The following is an 18575-nucleotide window of genomic DNA, read 5'->3' as shown; positions in this document are numbered from 1 at the left end:
CCGCTTACCAAAATAATATGTACGTCACTGTTCCTCTACCACTGAAAGTATATAAACTAAGTAATTTGTATAATGAATCAATTTTAGAATTGCAATCTCATTTTAAACTGAGAATATGATGATATTACTGTCAAATCTTGTGAATAGCATAGAAGTAACATTTTAAATAAAAATTTTCGGCGGCTTGTCAAATTTTTCTTGAACTTCCATTAGTTCATAATTATTTCAAAATATTTCGATTAGGGCCGAGCAGATACAACTTTGAACCGATACTTAAATTGTAATAAAATTAAAAGTTCAAAACATTGATTGATACTTGTTTGTAACTATTGCACTTCAATTTTACGAAGTAAATTTACCAAGATTTTCGCTTGAAAATATTCAAGAATTACGTCAGAATATTACACTACAAGTTATAACAAAATTAAGTTTGACACAAAACTGGTGTCGAATTTTGCACAATTTAAAGGAAAATTAGACTCCGCCACGCCAAAGTGTCGCTCGGCATTTTTGCGAAGCTCGTGCAAGTTCAAAATGCCGGAAAAGCGGTGGCAGCGATGAGGGGGTCATGGGGAGCAGTTGCCCCCATTTTTTTTTTGCCAATTTTGCTCCCGCACTACGCTAATGTAACAGAAAATAAAATGCCCTTGCCCTCCTAGTATTGACACCTTACCCATCCAGTTTTGGAATCTAATCGGAACTGCGGAAAAGTATCGGTCCTCATTTGCCTTATTTTAGATACGAAAACAATTTCCCCAATTCGAACACAAAATCATTTTGTACTCACCTCTTCCATGGGTCCATCCGGAATGTCATTTTCGCTTTCTTCACCTGACTTTGGGACTTTTAAGCTGTTCGAATCCTTATCTTTCCCGTCATCGCAGTCTAACTTCAAAGTTTCCTTACTGGAAGACTTGCTGGAGATCGACTTGTCCACCTCGTTTATCGTGGAGAGGACCGTGGGGCTCCTGGTGTAGAGTTCCTTTTCCGAATCGGCGCCTTTTGACCCCAACGAACTTAGGTGGATGTGTTCGGCGGATTTCGTGACTTCAACCTCATTCTCTTCTTCGCTCAACTTCCCATTCAACTTAGGGCTGCTTCCGCTTTTGAGTTTATCGAAACTTTTGTCGCTTTTGTTGTCGTCCGCGCTTCTCCTCCCGTTCTCGACTATTTCCTTCTCGTGCTGGGCCGTGGGGATGCATACCACAAACAAACTCGCCATTATTGACGGGAGCGATAAGACATAACGTTGTGCGCGAACCGAGTGATACTTGACGGACTGACTCCCGTGCTAGCCAGCCGCAGGCTAAAGTAGTGGACGAGGTGGCAGCACCGATGAGTCGCTGTGGGCGTTATCGAATCGGAGGGAGGGGGGAACTGCGCGTTTGTTTGTTGTTTTTTTGCAACGCTTCTTTTCGGAGAGAAAGTGTACTCCAGCGATAAATGCACCCATGGTCAAACATGAATGACACTTTTAATGATAACAACGCGAATCTTTTATGCTTTTTAACTGCGTAATGATTAATACATGAGTGAAGTGGAAAGCAGCAGTTTTGGTTGAATCGAATTACTGTTTCTTGCTCGTTACAACTACTTAACGTCCGTAATGCCTTGTAATCAAGATGTGCCGGGTTCGACACCTGTTGAGGCACACCTCACTTTAAACTGCAGGTCTAGTTACGATTAGTCTCTGTGTGCATAAAGTGAACTTGAATAAACTTTTGCAGCATCCACAGTGAATGAATGTATTACTTCAAATGATTGACATTGGCAGTTTTTTTCGACTAATTTGACAATTTTCACTTTGTTTCAATGTTAGTCTAAAAATGTAAATATAATGTGACTGACACGTCTAATGTGATTTTAATATTTTTAATATGAGTGATCAGTGTCTCTCCGATGACGCAGTGGTAGCGTCGTCGCCTTGTAATCAATGGATCCCGGGTTCGATACCAGGTGGAGGCACGTAGTGGTTCGGATCCCACTTTAAACTGTAGGTCTAGTCCCGATTAGCCTTACTGTGCATAAAGTGAACTTAAAACACGAAATCAATCAATTAATATGAACGATCTGCATATATATATATACAGGTGTAGATAACATACATCACTTCAGAATCCAATTTGTTCGTAAAGAAAAACTGAAATATTGTAAAGTTAGAGCCAAAAAAATGGTGACTGTATTCCTTGTTTTACGCATTTATTATGCCTCCTTAGGCTAATCACAACGACGAAGATAAATAATGTTTAAGTGAAATTGACACAATGGTTGATTAATTGATTTTGCCACCTTTGGCTAGTCGCGAAGATGAAGATGAGTGATGACGATGAAATTGATCAGGGGCCACTCCCAAAGACCTAGATTCCAACCTAAGACCCCTGGCGTCGTAGCGTTCTGTGCTAACCACTCTTCTACTTAGGTCGGCTTGCCACAAAGGACCGCACATGTCCAGGCAGGGACTCGAACATGGAACTTTGGGTAGTCTCATCGCAAGTCAATGTGCTCAGTCATAAATTGAGAAGATTATCACAATTAATTCACACAGCGTTTTTATTTCATGAACACTGCCTTATTTTCATTCTCGTATTAAACCTACAGGGAGAGAAAGGGACAGGCAAGCGAAGGACTCCCATCCCATCACCGTCCTGGAGTGACTGAGGAGAAGCACAGGAAAACCTCAGCCAAAATAGCGGGAGCCATTTACAGGGAAAGACTAATCGGCCATGGTCCTACAGTTTTGTACATGCACTGCGAATTGAACCAGCGATACTTACAAAGCTGTTGGACATTAATCCTACAAAATCGCGAAGATATAGTGTAGATATGAAACTACCAAACAAGATCATGAATGTAAGGTTAAGTTGCAATATCCTACCACATGAATATTCAGAGTACTCTGAAGAAAAACACACAAGAAAGAAACTATGTACACTGTAACTCCTAGGGTATAGTTCAACGTTCATTATTGTCAAATCAGTTTAATAAGATTTCGAATAAGATTATCAACACCTACTTGACTTTTGTGTCGTGTTTGCAAGTAATTGTAAATAAATTAATGTAATCTGAGCTTTGTGTCATCTTGATATTGTTACTGTTTTGTCTGGTACTGGCTGTTCTACTGTTTTTATTGTTTTTTTCTTTCCATATACCGAGGAATTATAAATGAATAAAGTAATAATTTATTAAGGAAATTACTGAGAGCCGTCGATGTGTACGAAAGCACGATGACACTATACCTATGAGTGTAATTGTATTTACAGCCATAACTACCAATGCTAATTAATCCCTCATTTCCGCGATGACAGATTGAATTATAAGTAAGGTTGAATCATGTACAGTTACAACGAAGCGTGGAAAATGGTCGCTGCTAAATGTCCCGCTGATAATGCCCCAGTAATTATTGTCGGCGACAAACTAATTAACTATGATAATTCAACTTATACGTCACGCGCGCATGGATAAGTGTGAATCTTACGGCGTTGGTCAGATGACAGTGAAAACTGCGAAGCGTTTGGCTTCGTGTTAGCTTTTTCGCGTTATGTCGAAAGGCGTGTTCAAGAATAAGCTTTGCAAAGAAAAGGAAGAAGAAGAAGTTTAAAACTTGTGCGTTTTATTCAGTATGCGAAATAACGGGGGATGTCGGAAATTCCCCCTTCACAAAACATTCTATTCCCGGCAAAAGAAAATTATTTTTATCCATGGTTGTTAAACGTCCAGTAATCCATAAATTCTAAGGGGTTCTAGAGCATTCCCTGACATTCGCTACGAGACTCGGCGGCAAACTGCCCAGCATCAGCGCTTGTCTTTCCCGGCGAACGGGGTCCGCGACTGTCGGTAGAGTCGGCTATTAAAAATACAGTTTTCATATTGTGTACTAACCTTGACTACAGAAGGTGTTGAAAATGATGTCCCTCTGCTGCAACACATTCCTGGCATCTCCGAAGGAAATTGGCATTTACACGTGCAAGTTGGTCTACTGTAATTCTCCAGATTTTTTGTACAATACTCTCTTTTAACTCACGGATGGTGTGCGGATTGCCTTTGTATACTTTATTTACCCATTTTTCTCTCCACTTTTATTCAGAACTGACCCTGTTACTGCAAACCTTTTTACGAGGTTTAATATAGTTGTCCTATGTGGAACGGGAACACCAGGAAATTTCGTTGCAAAACGTCGTCGCACTTCTCTACAATTCCTCTTTCCGAAGTAGCACTCGACAAGATAAATCCTTTGTTGCAATGTAAACTTTTGTGGTGCCACAATCTTCAACACACGGACACGACACAACACAACTTCCGAGGGAAGATTATACTGGCGTCAGTCTGCAACGTCAATGGAAGGGGAAAGAGAGCGAAGTCAGGGAGAGCGAAAAAAACAGACTGTAGCGTGCGATTGTCGCGGACCCCGTTCACCGGGAAAGACAAGCCCTGATGTCGGGTCCCTTGCCGCCGAGTCTCGTAGCGAATATCAGTGGATGCTCTGTATTTGGTTCCGCAATATGACAGGAATTTCTTTCCTCGCACAATTTCAATTCGGTCCAAGTTGCTTATTGTTTCATTGAAAAAAGGTTCCTGGACCGAATTTAAATTCACCAGGAAAAAAGTTCCTGAATCGAACTGAAATACTTTAAACACGCAAAGGTTCTTTACGGTCTAGAACCCAGTTACACTTCTTGATTTTTCTTTCCTGGACCGAAATTGAATTTATTTACATTTCCTGGACATTTAACAACCTTTACATACGTGTATGGAATGTACTTTCGAAAGAAGCCACCAGATGAAGTCTGGATGCAGAAGACTCTCGTAGGGAAGAGGCAGAACACATGACATTGGACAACAGTGTTTTATTTTGGCAGTTGACACACTGCCCGTATGAAGGCCTCCACCCACCTCGCCACTGTTTGATAGAGCATGACATGCAAACCCAGTGTTTCCCGTAGCTCTGTATGGCATTCCCGTGCATTTCTGTCGTGGAGAACTGCTATTTTAACGTACGAACGTTGCTCCTGCTTCATGACTTCTATTTTCGAACGCTGTCACTCACCGACTGAACTTGGGTGCGTGTTTACTACCCCACCTTTGTTTACATACACAATTTGGTGGCTTCTTTCGAAAGTACATTCCATACACCTTCAAATGTATATCTTAGATTTTTCGTGTTGTCCCCTGTTTTCGAGAAAAAAAATAGTTGCCATGACTTATGACTTAACCCTCGTATAAAAAGGTTCTTTACGGTTCAGAATCCATTTACCCTTGCTGATTTTCTCTCCTGAACCGGAATTGAATATATATAAAATTCATGGTCCTTTAACAACCCTGTTTTTATCCCTACCAGGGATGTTTGTATTCTCGTCGAAGAAAATGGAACTGATAGCATATAATATGCAATTTCCTAACTGCGTATCAACCATAACTGGAAAATTATTCGTGTCCATTAATGGTTCAGTCATCAAAGATTTCCCTGCCGAAAAGTCTGCAGCCTTGTGGATTAAACGAGGACACCATTCTGCAACAGATCAACCTCGCCGAACATGTATTAAAGTGTTCTCAAGAAACTTGCAGGCTGGTTAAATGGAAATTAAAGCCCGCATCACACGGAACTGGATATACAGTAAGTATGCCCTATTTGGCGCTGGACTGGCTACCCATTTGCTAGTTTTCGCCTCACACGATACTTATCAGCGTACTTGTCGATAGGCTCTTGTTCCCATACGAGGGAAGTTGTAATGGCGGCCGCGTGAGATGTAAACAATGTATCACTTCACATTTTTAAAAGCCGATAACTATTGAACTGAGAGGAATAAGGTTTCGTATTAAACGTTATTAGGTGCAAAACAATAGCGCTGCTTAAATACATACTTTACAACGTTTACTGTACACGTGTGGAAGAATATTTTACCTGTTACAAATGTAAACACCGTGCACTCAGCATAGATGGTGTAACTTGACGTGCCTTTCATGCTGTATACGTTATACATTGCTGGAGTAACACTCGGAAACCACAGACAAAAACGCTTCTTTGCAAACTCGCAGATTATCTTCACATGGCGAAACTTCACTCTGATTGGCTGTTCCACAGAATCCAGTCGAGGGAAGCAAGTAGCAATTAGAACATGTTCTATTCCTCCAAACCAGTCAATCAGTTCAGCGCCAACTAGGGCATTCCTACTAGATATCCAGTTCCGTGTGATAGGGGCTTTAGTTTGAATCTGCTAATGGAAATTTGTACAAGTGTTCGACACGTTCGATAGCTCTTTTTGTGTACGAGTTTGAGTTTTCTTAGAATGTAAATACAGTAAAACTTCGTTAATCCGGGTTTTTGACGAAAACACGAAATGTGAAATAACACATTGTAATGTTAATTTTTCATGTTTCTGAAAGGTGTGAGGTGCATTTTCCTACCCTGTTTTGTCACGAAATGATGCGAAATAAACTGCAGAATGCGAAATAGACTCTTAAACACGAAATTTGCCGTTTATATACCGACGCGACACTTTCTGAAGTCAGAATTATGCAATTCACGGAAAATTGATTAATTCTGCTGTAAATATTTGACAAGCAAAAGTGGACCCCTTTATACATGAATAAACTTAATATAAAGGTAATGATTTAATGTGCTATTAGAAGATATATGTTTATTTTGTATAATAGTGTAAAGTAAAGGTAAAGTGTTCCCCTGTGCATAGCACCACGCCATGAAGGCGTATAGGGGGTGTGGGGGTAACGCCCCACACTTTCTTGATCCGGTCGTGAGTAGGGGTGATGTGATCAGCACCACGCCCCTGACCGCCTTTACCCCCCAGGGTTTCCCCCCAGGTACCCATGTTATTCGACGCTGGGTGGGCGCCGGGGCCGCTTCCAACCGTTAGAAAAGTTCCCGGATTTGAACCGGCCGGGGATCGAACCCGGGACCTTGAGCATGGTAGTCAGACGCGTTACCGACTGAGCCACCGCGGCCACCTTATAATAGTGTAGTTTTGTAAATCAAATTTGCTATTATATTCACATTTTTAAAACCGAAATGTCATTTTATATAACGCTATAAGACCAAATTTCATTTTATTTACCGCTTTTGAACACGAAATTGACTCTGTTTTGCTTTTTTATTTACCAAAAATATGTGCCTCTAGGTATAGTGTATTTAGACCTATGCCCTTTAAATACACCATAATAAACGTGTTTTGTTGCTATAAACGGAGTTTTAATGCACTTTCTACTGTTCTTTTGGGTTATTTCAGTTAATCCGGACTTTTGTTAAACCGGTCAAGTTATCTCCTCCATTCGTCCGGATTAACGAGGTTTTACTGTATACTGTTTCTAATTACGTGTAAATCTAATCATAAGATTTAATGACTTAGATTAGAACCAATGTTCAGTTACTTAGGACCGCAAAGCAGTAGTTTAGTTTACTGAATGGTAACACATTAAAATGTGCGTACCCCACAAAAAACTACTTCCCAAAAAGAGATCACAAATACGCCACTGAGAGGGCTCCCCCCCCCCCAAGCAAAAAGCTTAATTCGCACAGTGGTTTCATTGGAAGAATCTTTTAAACACATTTTCTCAGCGTTAAATAGTAACAAGAATGTACAGTCACGGATACTGCCAGCTTTTAACGATTCCATTGAAAGTCAATGTATTCATTACAAGCCAGCAGTGTCCGTGACTGTACGTTACACTTATATTATTTGTTCTATATTCGAATATTGCCGTTCACTTTGGAAACCTAGGTATAAGATCTGGCAGGCTAATGTAGAAATGGTGAAATGTGATTTAAAAAGTTATAGACGCATTTTAGTGTTACGTGTGTGACATTCTCACGTAAAATGTAAGTTCTAGACGTGCGATCGGATTAAAATATTCATAATAAACTGATTTCATAGAATTGAAGAACTGGATGCAACACCATAAGTCACACTTTCGGCGAAAACCGTATTTTTCAGCCCAAAAGGTGTGTTGCTAGTAGCTATAGTTTCCAATTAGTTTTCAGGTGTTATTTCCATAAATTGCTAAGAGAGAGCAGCACCATGCAGACTGTCATGTTCTTGCCCAAATGATTTTTCTGTCTTCCTTGAGAAGAACTAGCTACTGTCTAAGATGACGTCATGCAGTGACGTTTCCTCAATTCCAGGAGAAAAATTGTTTAATTTTGACACTTCGTCGTCTAATTCTAGTGAAGAATCCAGTTTTCTTATAATCGATAGCAATGAGGATATTGACTGTCGACTTCAAGTCAAGTAAGTAAAGAATAAAATAATTCGTGGCTTGTCATGCGATTGTGTGTGTGATTTCTAGAACTTCCTGGGGGCAAAATATTTGGTGCAGAATTATTTACGGCATCGAACAAATGACTTTTTAATCTAAAGTTTATGGGTTGTCTTCGTAAATTAACAAATTTAACTCGTTAGACACTTAAAAAAAGTTTAGTGTTGTAATAGTTATTAAAGTTATTAAAAGAATGTGGCTTGCTGTGGGACCTTAAGTTGGTTTATTATATGAGTGAAACGTGACAAATCGTAAAATTGTGTGCATTATTTCTTTTAGAATAATTCAATTTGAGTAACGTAAAACTTAAAACATACTTTCGTTTGAATCCGAGAAGAGATTATGAATGGTAAACTCGTCGCCTCGTAATCAAGGGGTCCCGGGTTCGATGCCCAGTGGAGTCATATAGTAGTTCGGATCCCACTTTAAACTGTAAGTCCAGTCCCGATTAGCCTATCTGTGCATAAAGTGGACTTAAAACAAGAAATCAATCAATAAATAAAAAAATATCAAGCCTGACGAACATTAAAAGAATAATAAAAATTATTGAATTTTTCAAATGTAAAAAATCGCTCCATTGAAAAATTTACTGGATATGGCTTGTCATGTTGTTGCAACAAGCCCTTCATGAAAACTTGAGTAGATGACAGAAAATTATTAACGAAAAATGTGTTACGTGTGTCACCCTTTAAAAATGTAACAAAGTTTGACTTCATTTGTCTGTGAAGTATACAGGATGCAGACGCTAATAATGTTTGTTGGCGAAATATGCGAATTACATTCATTCACAAACATTTAAATCTTAATGGAGTTAAAAACAATAATAATTTCCAGATTGAATCATTTTGTTATTTAATGGAGTAGGACTACTTGTCGCGGAATGGCCCAATATATATAGAATATAATACAGGGTAATTCAAAATGAATGGTACAACTTTACACAGTTATTATTATATAACTATTTATGATAGAAAATCAGACAAGGCATCAGTATAAAGAAAAATTCTGGAAGTTTTATTCCCACTTAGGGGGCTTATCCTGCTTAGCCGATGCTCCACCAGGCTCGCCAGTGTCGGAAAATGGCTAATGACCAGTAGAAGGCGTATTGTGTGCTGGAGCTATCGAGAACTGATTCAATCTATAGGCGTGCGCACGGGGGGGGGGGGGGGCAAGGAGGGGGAAATTGCCCCCCTGATCATGGACGTCCGCAGATTTTTCCACGGAGGAACAAGCAAGGTCTTTTTCCATGGGGCATATTACCCCGATAATGGTGTTGCCCCTTCAAAAAACACCACATGAATTTGAAATTATCGCATGAATGAAAATTACTATGACTGAAATCAAATTATACGTGTGAAATATATACTTTTAGGTTGAAATTCGATTTCTAAGGAGGAGGTATGGCCATTCTTGTTACCCCTTCCAGACGTCTATGTCCCTACATTATTATACTTTCACCTAGAAATTTAGTGTAGAGGAATCTTATCGATATTATACTATTATTGCCCCTCCCCAACCTTGGACGGAAATCAATTCTAGGGGGGCGGCAAGGGGGGGCAAACATTGAGATAAAAGAAAGGCAAGGCTTGTAGTATATAAGAGTAGCAGGACAAAAATATACTCAAGATGGAATTTCACGTCTTTCTTGCATTATTTCTTCCAGACGGCCAAGAACACCTGCAGGAGACACATAGGGGCAATTGCCCCCCTTGATATCAAATTTTGTACAAATAAAAATACATTTCGTAAAACTTTCTTGGTCGCTTTGCTCGCAATATTTGCTTTTCTTATAGTTAAGTTCAGAGCCGTAGCTAGGGGAGTTGGTCCTGGGCTCCGAAATGAAAAAAAAGGAAAAGAATAACACAGCGGCCCATGAAATTTTTTGCACCATATTAAATCAATATTGTTTTCAGTTTGCAAAAATTTGGATGTAAACATTTTCTTCCTGGCTTCGCTCGCATTTTTTATTGTTTTCTGTAATGCAATGTAAATTACCAGAGAGAGAGAAGTTATAACTACCAAGTACTTCAGGCTCATGCTGCTAAACAGTTTTGTCTTAAATGCATGGACACAATTGTTTGGAGAGACAGGAGGACAATTTGTTTATTCATTATGGTGCCTCTATGTTGCTGCATTAGACCATATATATATATAATATACAGCCCAGGGATTTCCAAACTTTTTCGTTAAACGGCACCCGTAGTGTTTCAAGATTTTCCCGCGGCGCCTAAGTCAGAAAGTAGGCCTATCTAACACTTGCAACGCTCACCAGTGTGGGTAGGGTGCTTGCCTTAAGTTAAATAGTAAACACATATTTCAAATTCATAAACATTTTGTGTAAAAAAGTACTAAGTAAGCACATATTTGGAACAATCCTTCAGTGAAAATATTGAAACATTTCGCGGCGAGCTTGTAAGCTAGCAATGACGCCCCAGGGCGCGGGGCCCGGAGACAAGTAAGCCTTTAGGGGGGCCCTCAACCATTGACATAGTAGAGGGTTCGTATTATATAAAAAATAAACGTAGTTACTCAGAGGTACAGAAACGAATACAATATCCCAGGTAAAGTTAAAGTTCCCTGTGCATGCCCCACATATTTTCGATGCCGGACATCTTGGAGGTAATGTGATCAGCACCACGCTCCGGCCGCATTTACACCCACCCCCCTCCCAACGGGTACCATTTGATTTGATGCTGGGTGGATCATGGATCAGCTTTTTGCGGGGACAAAACCGGAAAAATTCCGACCTTACATCAAATCTGGCTACAATTTCATGAGAAAAATAGTGTCATATATGTATATCACATCACCACCGGTGTCGAAACCGGGAGGGAGGGGCAGAGGGGCCCGGGCCCATCCACTTCTCGTTTGACCCCCAATGCATATCTTCCAACATATTACATAACTTTTGCACACAGAAACTTCACACACAACAGGTGGGAAATTACGCAGGATTCTGCTCTGAAATGGCCAGAATCAATAACGTGGGACTATCACTCAATTTGAGTGTCTTTCTTTTTTAAAACCGACAATGAATTAAGGAAAAATATTGGTATATTATGAATGAATATGTGCGAGAATAGAGGAAGAAGCGTGGGAATACTGTAGTCTTCATGCTCTTCAATGAGCCAGTCCATTGCAAAATAGACTCCTTTGTTTCCCTTCGGAAATGTCAAAAATCCCCCGCCCAGGTGAAAATTGTATCTTGGGCCTTCCTATTTTATGTTAATATGTGTGAAGATATTAAACTCCTATAAAGGGTTGTAAGAATAAGTATTAAAAACAGAATATGATAAAAAATTCTCGGTCAAAAGTTACATGTAAAGTATTACGTTCTATAATTACATAATCACAGTAGTGCAGTGAATTTTTTGTCCTGCTAATAAAGATCGATGTATCCTGATATATATGTTTTTTTGTCAAATACAGTTATTGCAATTACTATTTTTCAAAGGTAAATTCAAGTGTAATAGGTTCCACCTTAAGGGGAAAAAAATTGCCCCTCCTCCCGCAAACAGAAATAAATCAGTATTTATGCTTTACTTAGCTTTACCCCCCCCCCCAAAAAAATATCTTAACAAATCAGCGCCTATGCACATCACCCCCTTCCCATTTAAAAAAAATGAGTTGAAATTTAATATGGCGGCCACTAATATGGTGGACATCCGCTTGGAACACACCAACGTGGTTCCCCCTAAGCCTAATCTGTTTCTATCAATTGTACCCAACCTAACTCCTTTACTTTTTATAGGGGGTGTTAACATACTTTTGAATCACCCTGTAGGCCCTCGTATGTGAGTTTGTCAACATGATATCAAGAATTACACACAGAGACATTATATATTATAATGTGTGTGTGTGTGTGTGTCTGTGTGTGAAGGTAGGTACAGGGGGCCTTTGGTAATATTTTGCGGGGGGGGGGCAACATTTGTAGATCCGGCACTGGGTATAGCCTATACAGTGAGAGAAAATGAGGTTTTTCTTTCCCGATTGAACTTTCATCAAGGCTTCGCCCCCTCCCCTTATCAGAGGGTCTGCGCACGCCTATGATTCAATCACGCTGGAACAAAGACATTTCCGCATGCTTTTCGGTAGTAATGCATAGTTTCAACCTTCCGAGGGATTTGCCAAAGTTACAACTGCGAATTGTTAGTGCCTTCGAAACCGTTGACAACAACTTGCTGTCTCGTGCATAGCAACTACTTGATTATCGTGTGGACCTTTTGCCCGTTGAATGTTGAATCTTTATAATGTGAGTAAAACGTCCCGAGTTCTTCTTTATATTGATGCCTTGTCTGATTTTCTATCTAAGTAGTTACGTCATAATAACTGTGTAAAGTTGTACAATTCATTTTGAATTACCCTGTAGATTAATTTGTTTTTTGTGGCTCGGTACATTGAAAGATATGGAAGGGTCATGAGTGATGCAATATTTAGGACTCGGCATGTATCATTTTCCACTTCCGGCGACAGGCACCTAACACATTCATTTGCTTTGATGAGCGACCACGAAGCTCATTTCTGGCTAAACTCCTTCAAGAGTACGACCGGCCCCGAGTTAGAGCTATAGTGGTGAAGGGTTCTTGCAAGTGGGGGCCAGAGAGGCACTTGCCCCCTGAGATATCTTGGAAAAGTTCATGCAATCCGATTGGTGAAACTTTAGCGATATTTTTTTATTATGGGTAATGTTCTTTTCTATGATTTATAGGTTGTAAGCTACGGTAATTAATTGCCATGTCCAACAAGATAACGACAGAACATTTTTTAGCGGAGACATTACTGCGACAAAAGAAACAGCTGTAAGGAACTTCAATACAAGACCAAGATCGTTTGGTTTGAGTTTGTTTTTGATTTTGATTTGATTTAGTTTATTTTACTTCGCGTTTTGTGCCTCTTGGCTAATTTGCGAAGATGGGGATGAGTGATGAAATGATGAAATTGATGAATGGACATTCACAAACAACCAAGCCCGACCGGGATTCGAACCCGGGACCCTTGGCGTCGCAGCGCGATGTGCTAACCACTCGGCCACAGGGTCGGGCGGTTTGAGTTTGTGTTGTAAGTCCACTTTATGCACAGTAAGGCTAATCGGGACTGGACATACAGTTTAAAGTGGGATCCGAACCACTATGTGCCTCCACCGGGTATCGAACCCGGGACCCCTTGATTACAAGGCTACGACGCTACCACTAAGACCAAGATCGTATTTGTAGGATTATCCAATAAGAACAAGTTGCTTCACAAAATTCATAAGAATGTCTTTTTGGCCGAATTAAAAAATCTGAAAAATTGAGAATTTCATTTAAACCTTTCTTCTCTTCCTGCATTGTATTTAAATTTCATCAGGATCTTACCACAAGTTTTTTTTTTATTTATAGAATTTCGACGAGAATGGTTGTTTGGAAAACACAAAAAACCGGCACTATTTTTGTTCTCATGACGATAAAAAATCGAAAGCATACCCGGAAGAAAATTTAGTTCTCACAGCTTAACTTGCATTTATGTACATCTTCTAGTTAATTTTTAATTGGAGTCCAAAACTAGAGTATACATAATTTTTAATCCGATGTTAGAATCATGTTGACTCTCGTAACTAAGGGTGTGATTGGACGGAAAAATTTTGGTCGCCGGGATTGGGAAGGAAAAATTTTATAATCCCGATACTCTGAACTGAAAAGAAATCACCATTTCCAGATTTTTACCTGACGCGTGAAAATTTGGAATTGTACACATTATTTTCCCCTCAAGTGTTTGTTTTTGCAATTCTGGAATAAAAACTGTTAATTTCAAGAAATTTTAGACATTTATAGTGCAGAAAATACAACCACAGTCCTTTGAAATTTCTCGACTGTTGATCTGACAAAATGATAATTCATTTGCCGTTAATTTCAAGTACTTTTTTATTTTACAGTGCCCTTCGGCACGTAAAACCATGGATCAGAGGTGCCATGCAGAAGAGCAGATTAAGTGGTCTCTGCTTGGTATCTGTTTATCACGAAAAAGTACAAAAAAAAAAAAGAATAGTTCATCAACAAAGTGATAGATGTTTTATGGATTCGAACCCAGGATCCCTGGCGTCGTAGCGCGCTGTGATAGCCACTCTACCACGGAGGTCGTCTCTATTCAATTTTAATTTTATTATTTGTCATATAATATCAGTAATAATAATAACAATAATAAAATATAAATATGTACGTAAGTTGCTACGACTGAAGGGCAAGATATGAAATCTTATTCTGCCCCATTCGAGAAACAAAATCCTGCGCACGCCCTTGACGGTGGTGCCATCTGTCCTCGGGAGGGAAAGTGTATTTATTTTCCATTGAACACGAGGTGCGATAACAGCGAACTCGATATGCATTATTCACATCCGTTGTGAAGACTTCTTGCTTCTCGGACATGCAAAATAATGGACGCCTCATTAATACTGTCACGATTCAAAGCTGTTCGGATGTGCATTTCCAGTCGCGGCGACAGCAAGCACGTCTCGTCTCTCTGCCCTTCGAACGCTTCGTAACGAGTAGCCTTCTAAGGTTTATAAGGACGAGCTGCGGTCAAACGTACACGCGTTGTGTTGTATTGTAATTTCGTGTTCGTTATTTAACCTCGCTTATCTACCTGCTCAAATACTAATTGATTAGATTAATGCGTTGCCTGGGGCATACGCGGGACCTCTATAACCAGGCATGTAATTTCGGGGTGGGAGGGTGTCGAACCAATCGCGAAGATGCGGAAGTTGAAGACCTATAAATTGCCAAAAAATACTACAAAAATACCTAAAAATATAAAAAAAGGACGTAAAACGGAAAAAAGGACGTATAAATGTGATCCAAATTAATTAATAACTTCAGTTCTAATTACATATTTAATGAATAAAAAAATAAAAAAATTCTGGTGGTATGGAACACACAGTGCAAAAAAACTGAAAGCTTCAAAACAAGAGAAAGTTGCCAGTTACAGCGCGACCTTCCAGACAAGTTACGGTTAAAGGACCTTGTACCGTACATGCTTCAGGCCTCCAAAAATATATTTATTTATTTCTTTACTACAGAAAGGATGTTTAAGAGGTGATGAACTGATGATGATTCGAATTGAAAATGGGCAGTAAAAACGCAGTCGAAAGAAGCAATTAAGACCTTAAAAAAGGGCTAAAAAAGGACCAATAAGCCAAAAAACGCCACAAAAGGACAAATAAAACCCACCTTTTTGTGGCCTACAATGACCCAAAATGAACATATATTATGTTGGGCCTCCTCTTCGGACACTAAGAAAAAAAAGGATTTTTTCTCGACTACTAAGCCCTAGTGATAAGATGAAACAGATGGAAGATGGACAACACACAACGAAGTCCCACAGAGGATTATACTGGCCATGGGACCAGACGCCAGAGCCTCGTTAGTCTGCAAAATGCAGTCCGGGGTGGAAGGGTCACCCCTTGCACCTCTTCCCTCTCTATGGCTGTTATTCTTAAAATTTATCTTCTTTCTCCCTCGCTTTTGCTATTTTATTTATTTATCGCTCCCCATCTACCTCTCCCTTCTCTATATACTTCACTTGTTCACTCTCTTCTTCGTTTCCCTATCTCTCTCTTTCTTTCTCTCTCTCTCTCTCTTTCTCTCCCTCTCTCTCTCTTTCTCTCTCTCTCCCTCTCTCTCTTTCTCTCTCTCTCTTTCTCTCTCCTCTCTCTCTTTCTCTCCCTCTCTCTCTTTCTCTCTCTCTTTCTCTCCCCTCTCTCTCTTTCTCTCCCTCTCTCTTTTTCTCTCCCTCTTTCTCCCTCTCTCCCTCTCTCTCTTTCTCTCTCCCCTCTCACTTTCTCTCTCTCTCTCTCCCCCTCTCTCTCTTTCTCTCCCCTCTCTCTTTCTCTCTCTCTTTCTCCCCTCCCCTGTCACGTGCCAGTTTCAGATGACACAATGAATGTTGCAAGCAGGAATGGTTTCTCGTAATCGACGATAGATGGCAGCACGCCATGTGTCACGTGCCAGTTTCAGATGACACAATGAATGTTGCAAGGAGGAATGGTTTCTCGGAATCGACAAGAGATGGCAGCACGTTATATATAGAGGAGTGAAGGAAATTATAAAAAACTTAGAGCGGAGATGAGGGATTATATATATTATAGTAAATTGAGAAATATATAAAAGAAGAGTTCAAATACTATAATAGAAGTAAATAGAATGATGTATATAGTAATTTGAAAGAATTAAGAATATAGCCGCATATGAAACGTTTAGGAAAGTTATTAAGTGAGCAAATGAATTCAGAAATGTATCTCAATTTCTTTTTGATTCTCTGACGAGGAGAATATCGTCAGCTTTTGCATTTGTCCGTTCCCCGGTGGCGCTGTGTCAAATTAGACGCCCCGAAGCACTTTTCGGTTGCGCTTTTTATTAGTCGCACTGGGCCATTGGCAGCGCTCGTTATTAGCGATCCTGGTTATTCCCCTTTGGTCGTCAAATAGGAGGTGGCGCTATTGTCAGTTTAGTCGACCCTACTCTTTCTACAAGTATAGCTTGTATTGTTTGACAAAGAAGCGGGGGGAAAGCGAGCACATAAATAAGATTACGCTTTAATAAAAGAAGAAGAAATTCAAAGAAAAAGAAGAAGAAGCAATTTCCATATTAAAAGAAGAAGAAGCCTTTAAGAAGAAGAAGCCTTTTAGAAGAAGAAGAAGCCTTTTAGAAGAAGAAGAAGCCTTTTAAAAGAAGAAGAAGCCTTTTAAAAGAAGAAGAAGAAGCCGTTTCTTCCATAAGAAAAGAAGAAGCTTTTTCCATATTAAAAGAAGAAGAAGCCTTTTAAAAGAAGAATAAGCCAATTAAAAGAAGAAGAAGCCTTTTCGATTATACATATACATATATTTTCTCTGTATTTTGTTAAGTTCTCAGAATATAGATCCGCATTTTACTATATCCTCTTGACTATAAAACGCTTTCTTATTTGGAATTCTCAAACAAAGAACCTATCCCCCTGAGATTAAGATATCTGTAGCCGTGGTAAATAACAATTTTAAGAAGTGCACTAGAGGGACGTTGCACAAGTGGCGACCACCTTTTTTTCGGCTAGCAGATTTGTGAATAAGAAAGCAAAGGGAGAAAGCCAAAATGGAGGAAGAAAATAAAGTCGAGGACGAGAACGGAGAAACTACAGTGAAGGAAAAACAAGAGAAAATTAGAAGAGCACCATAGAGGGATGATGGAGATGCTTGACGAAAGGAAGAGAGAGGGAAAAGAGCACTACAGAAGGATGTTGGGATTGTTGGACGAAAGGAATAGAAAGGTAGAAGAGCACCACACAAGGATGTTGGGATTGCTCGACAAAAGGGAGAGAATAATAGAAGGAACAATGCTGTCGATCGAGAGTACGAGTTTAGATATGAATAGAAGAAGCGAAGATGAGGTGTCAGAGATTAGAGAAGAAAATGAACGAAGAAATGAAAGTCCGGAAATTAAAATTGGGGAAAGTGATTCTCACACAGAAATAGCTGTTTCAAGAACAGAAGAAAATGACAGGAAGACAGAAGTAGATGTTTCCATAATAGCAGAAAACGAAGACAAGATAGAAGAAGAAGCTATAAAGTTAAGCGAAGTAAACAAAGAAGAGACAGATAAGAAAATAGAAGAAGAAGAAAAAGAGGAAAATTCCAATGACGAGCATAACAGCAAGATAGAAGAAGAAGCTATAAAGTTAAGCGAAGTAAACAAAGAAGAGGAAGATGAGAAAATAGAAGAAGATGAAAGAGGAATAGAAAGAGATGAAAAATTTAGTTGTCAATGTAATGATGAAGAAATCCATGTCGAAATGAAGATGAAAGATGAAAGTTCCTGTGACGAGTCTCTGACAGAGGAAGAAAATAAGCATAAGCTGAGCAGAAGATGTAAACAAAGAAGAAAGAAAAGTAAAATGAAATTTAGATATATTAACGTAAAGACATGGAAGAAGAAGAAGAAGAGAAAGAAATTAAAAATAGAAAAGAACCTGAAGAAAGTTAAGAATATGGCAAGAGGGGTTGACATAGATCGATGTAAACAAAGATGGAAGAAAACTAAAATGAAATTTAGATATATTCACGTAAAGACATGGAAGAAGAAGAAGAGAAAGAAATTAAAAATACAAAGGAACCTGAAGAAAGTTAAGAATATGATAAAAAGGGTCAACATCGATCAAATGGATTTTGATGCTACTTCGCCAAAGAGAAGGAAGAAGAAGACGAGACGGAAAAGACAAGGAAAGCATGCATTTGATGAAGATGTAGAACATAAGAAGAAGACTTGGCAGAAACCAGATTGGAAGAAGAGAGATATGAAAGTAATTTC

At 39.3% G+C, this 18575-nt stretch overlaps 1 protein-coding gene across 1 annotated transcript in view; it reads right to left on the bottom strand.

Moving 5' to 3' along the window:
• Positions 1-1318, bottom strand: part of LOC146004700 (uncharacterized) — a 51871-nt gene extending 50553 nt beyond the window's left edge. The window contains exon 1 of the mRNA XM_083143649.1: positions 788-1318. Coding sequence (XP_082999775.1) covers positions 788-1222 — 435 coding nt within the window. The 5' untranslated portion in view covers positions 1223-1318. The remainder of the gene's footprint in view (positions 1-787) is intronic.
• Positions 1319-18575: the final 17257 nt, after the last annotated feature.

Source organism: Lepisma saccharinum, chromosome 22 (assembly GCF_977018435.1).
Source record: "Lepisma saccharinum chromosome 22, izLepSacc3.1, whole genome shotgun sequence".
Classification (NCBI taxonomy): domain Eukaryota; kingdom Metazoa; phylum Arthropoda; class Insecta; order Zygentoma; family Lepismatidae; genus Lepisma; species Lepisma saccharinum.
Note: the sequence above shows the minus strand (reverse complement) of the source record. Positions and strands in the feature narration are given on the sequence as shown.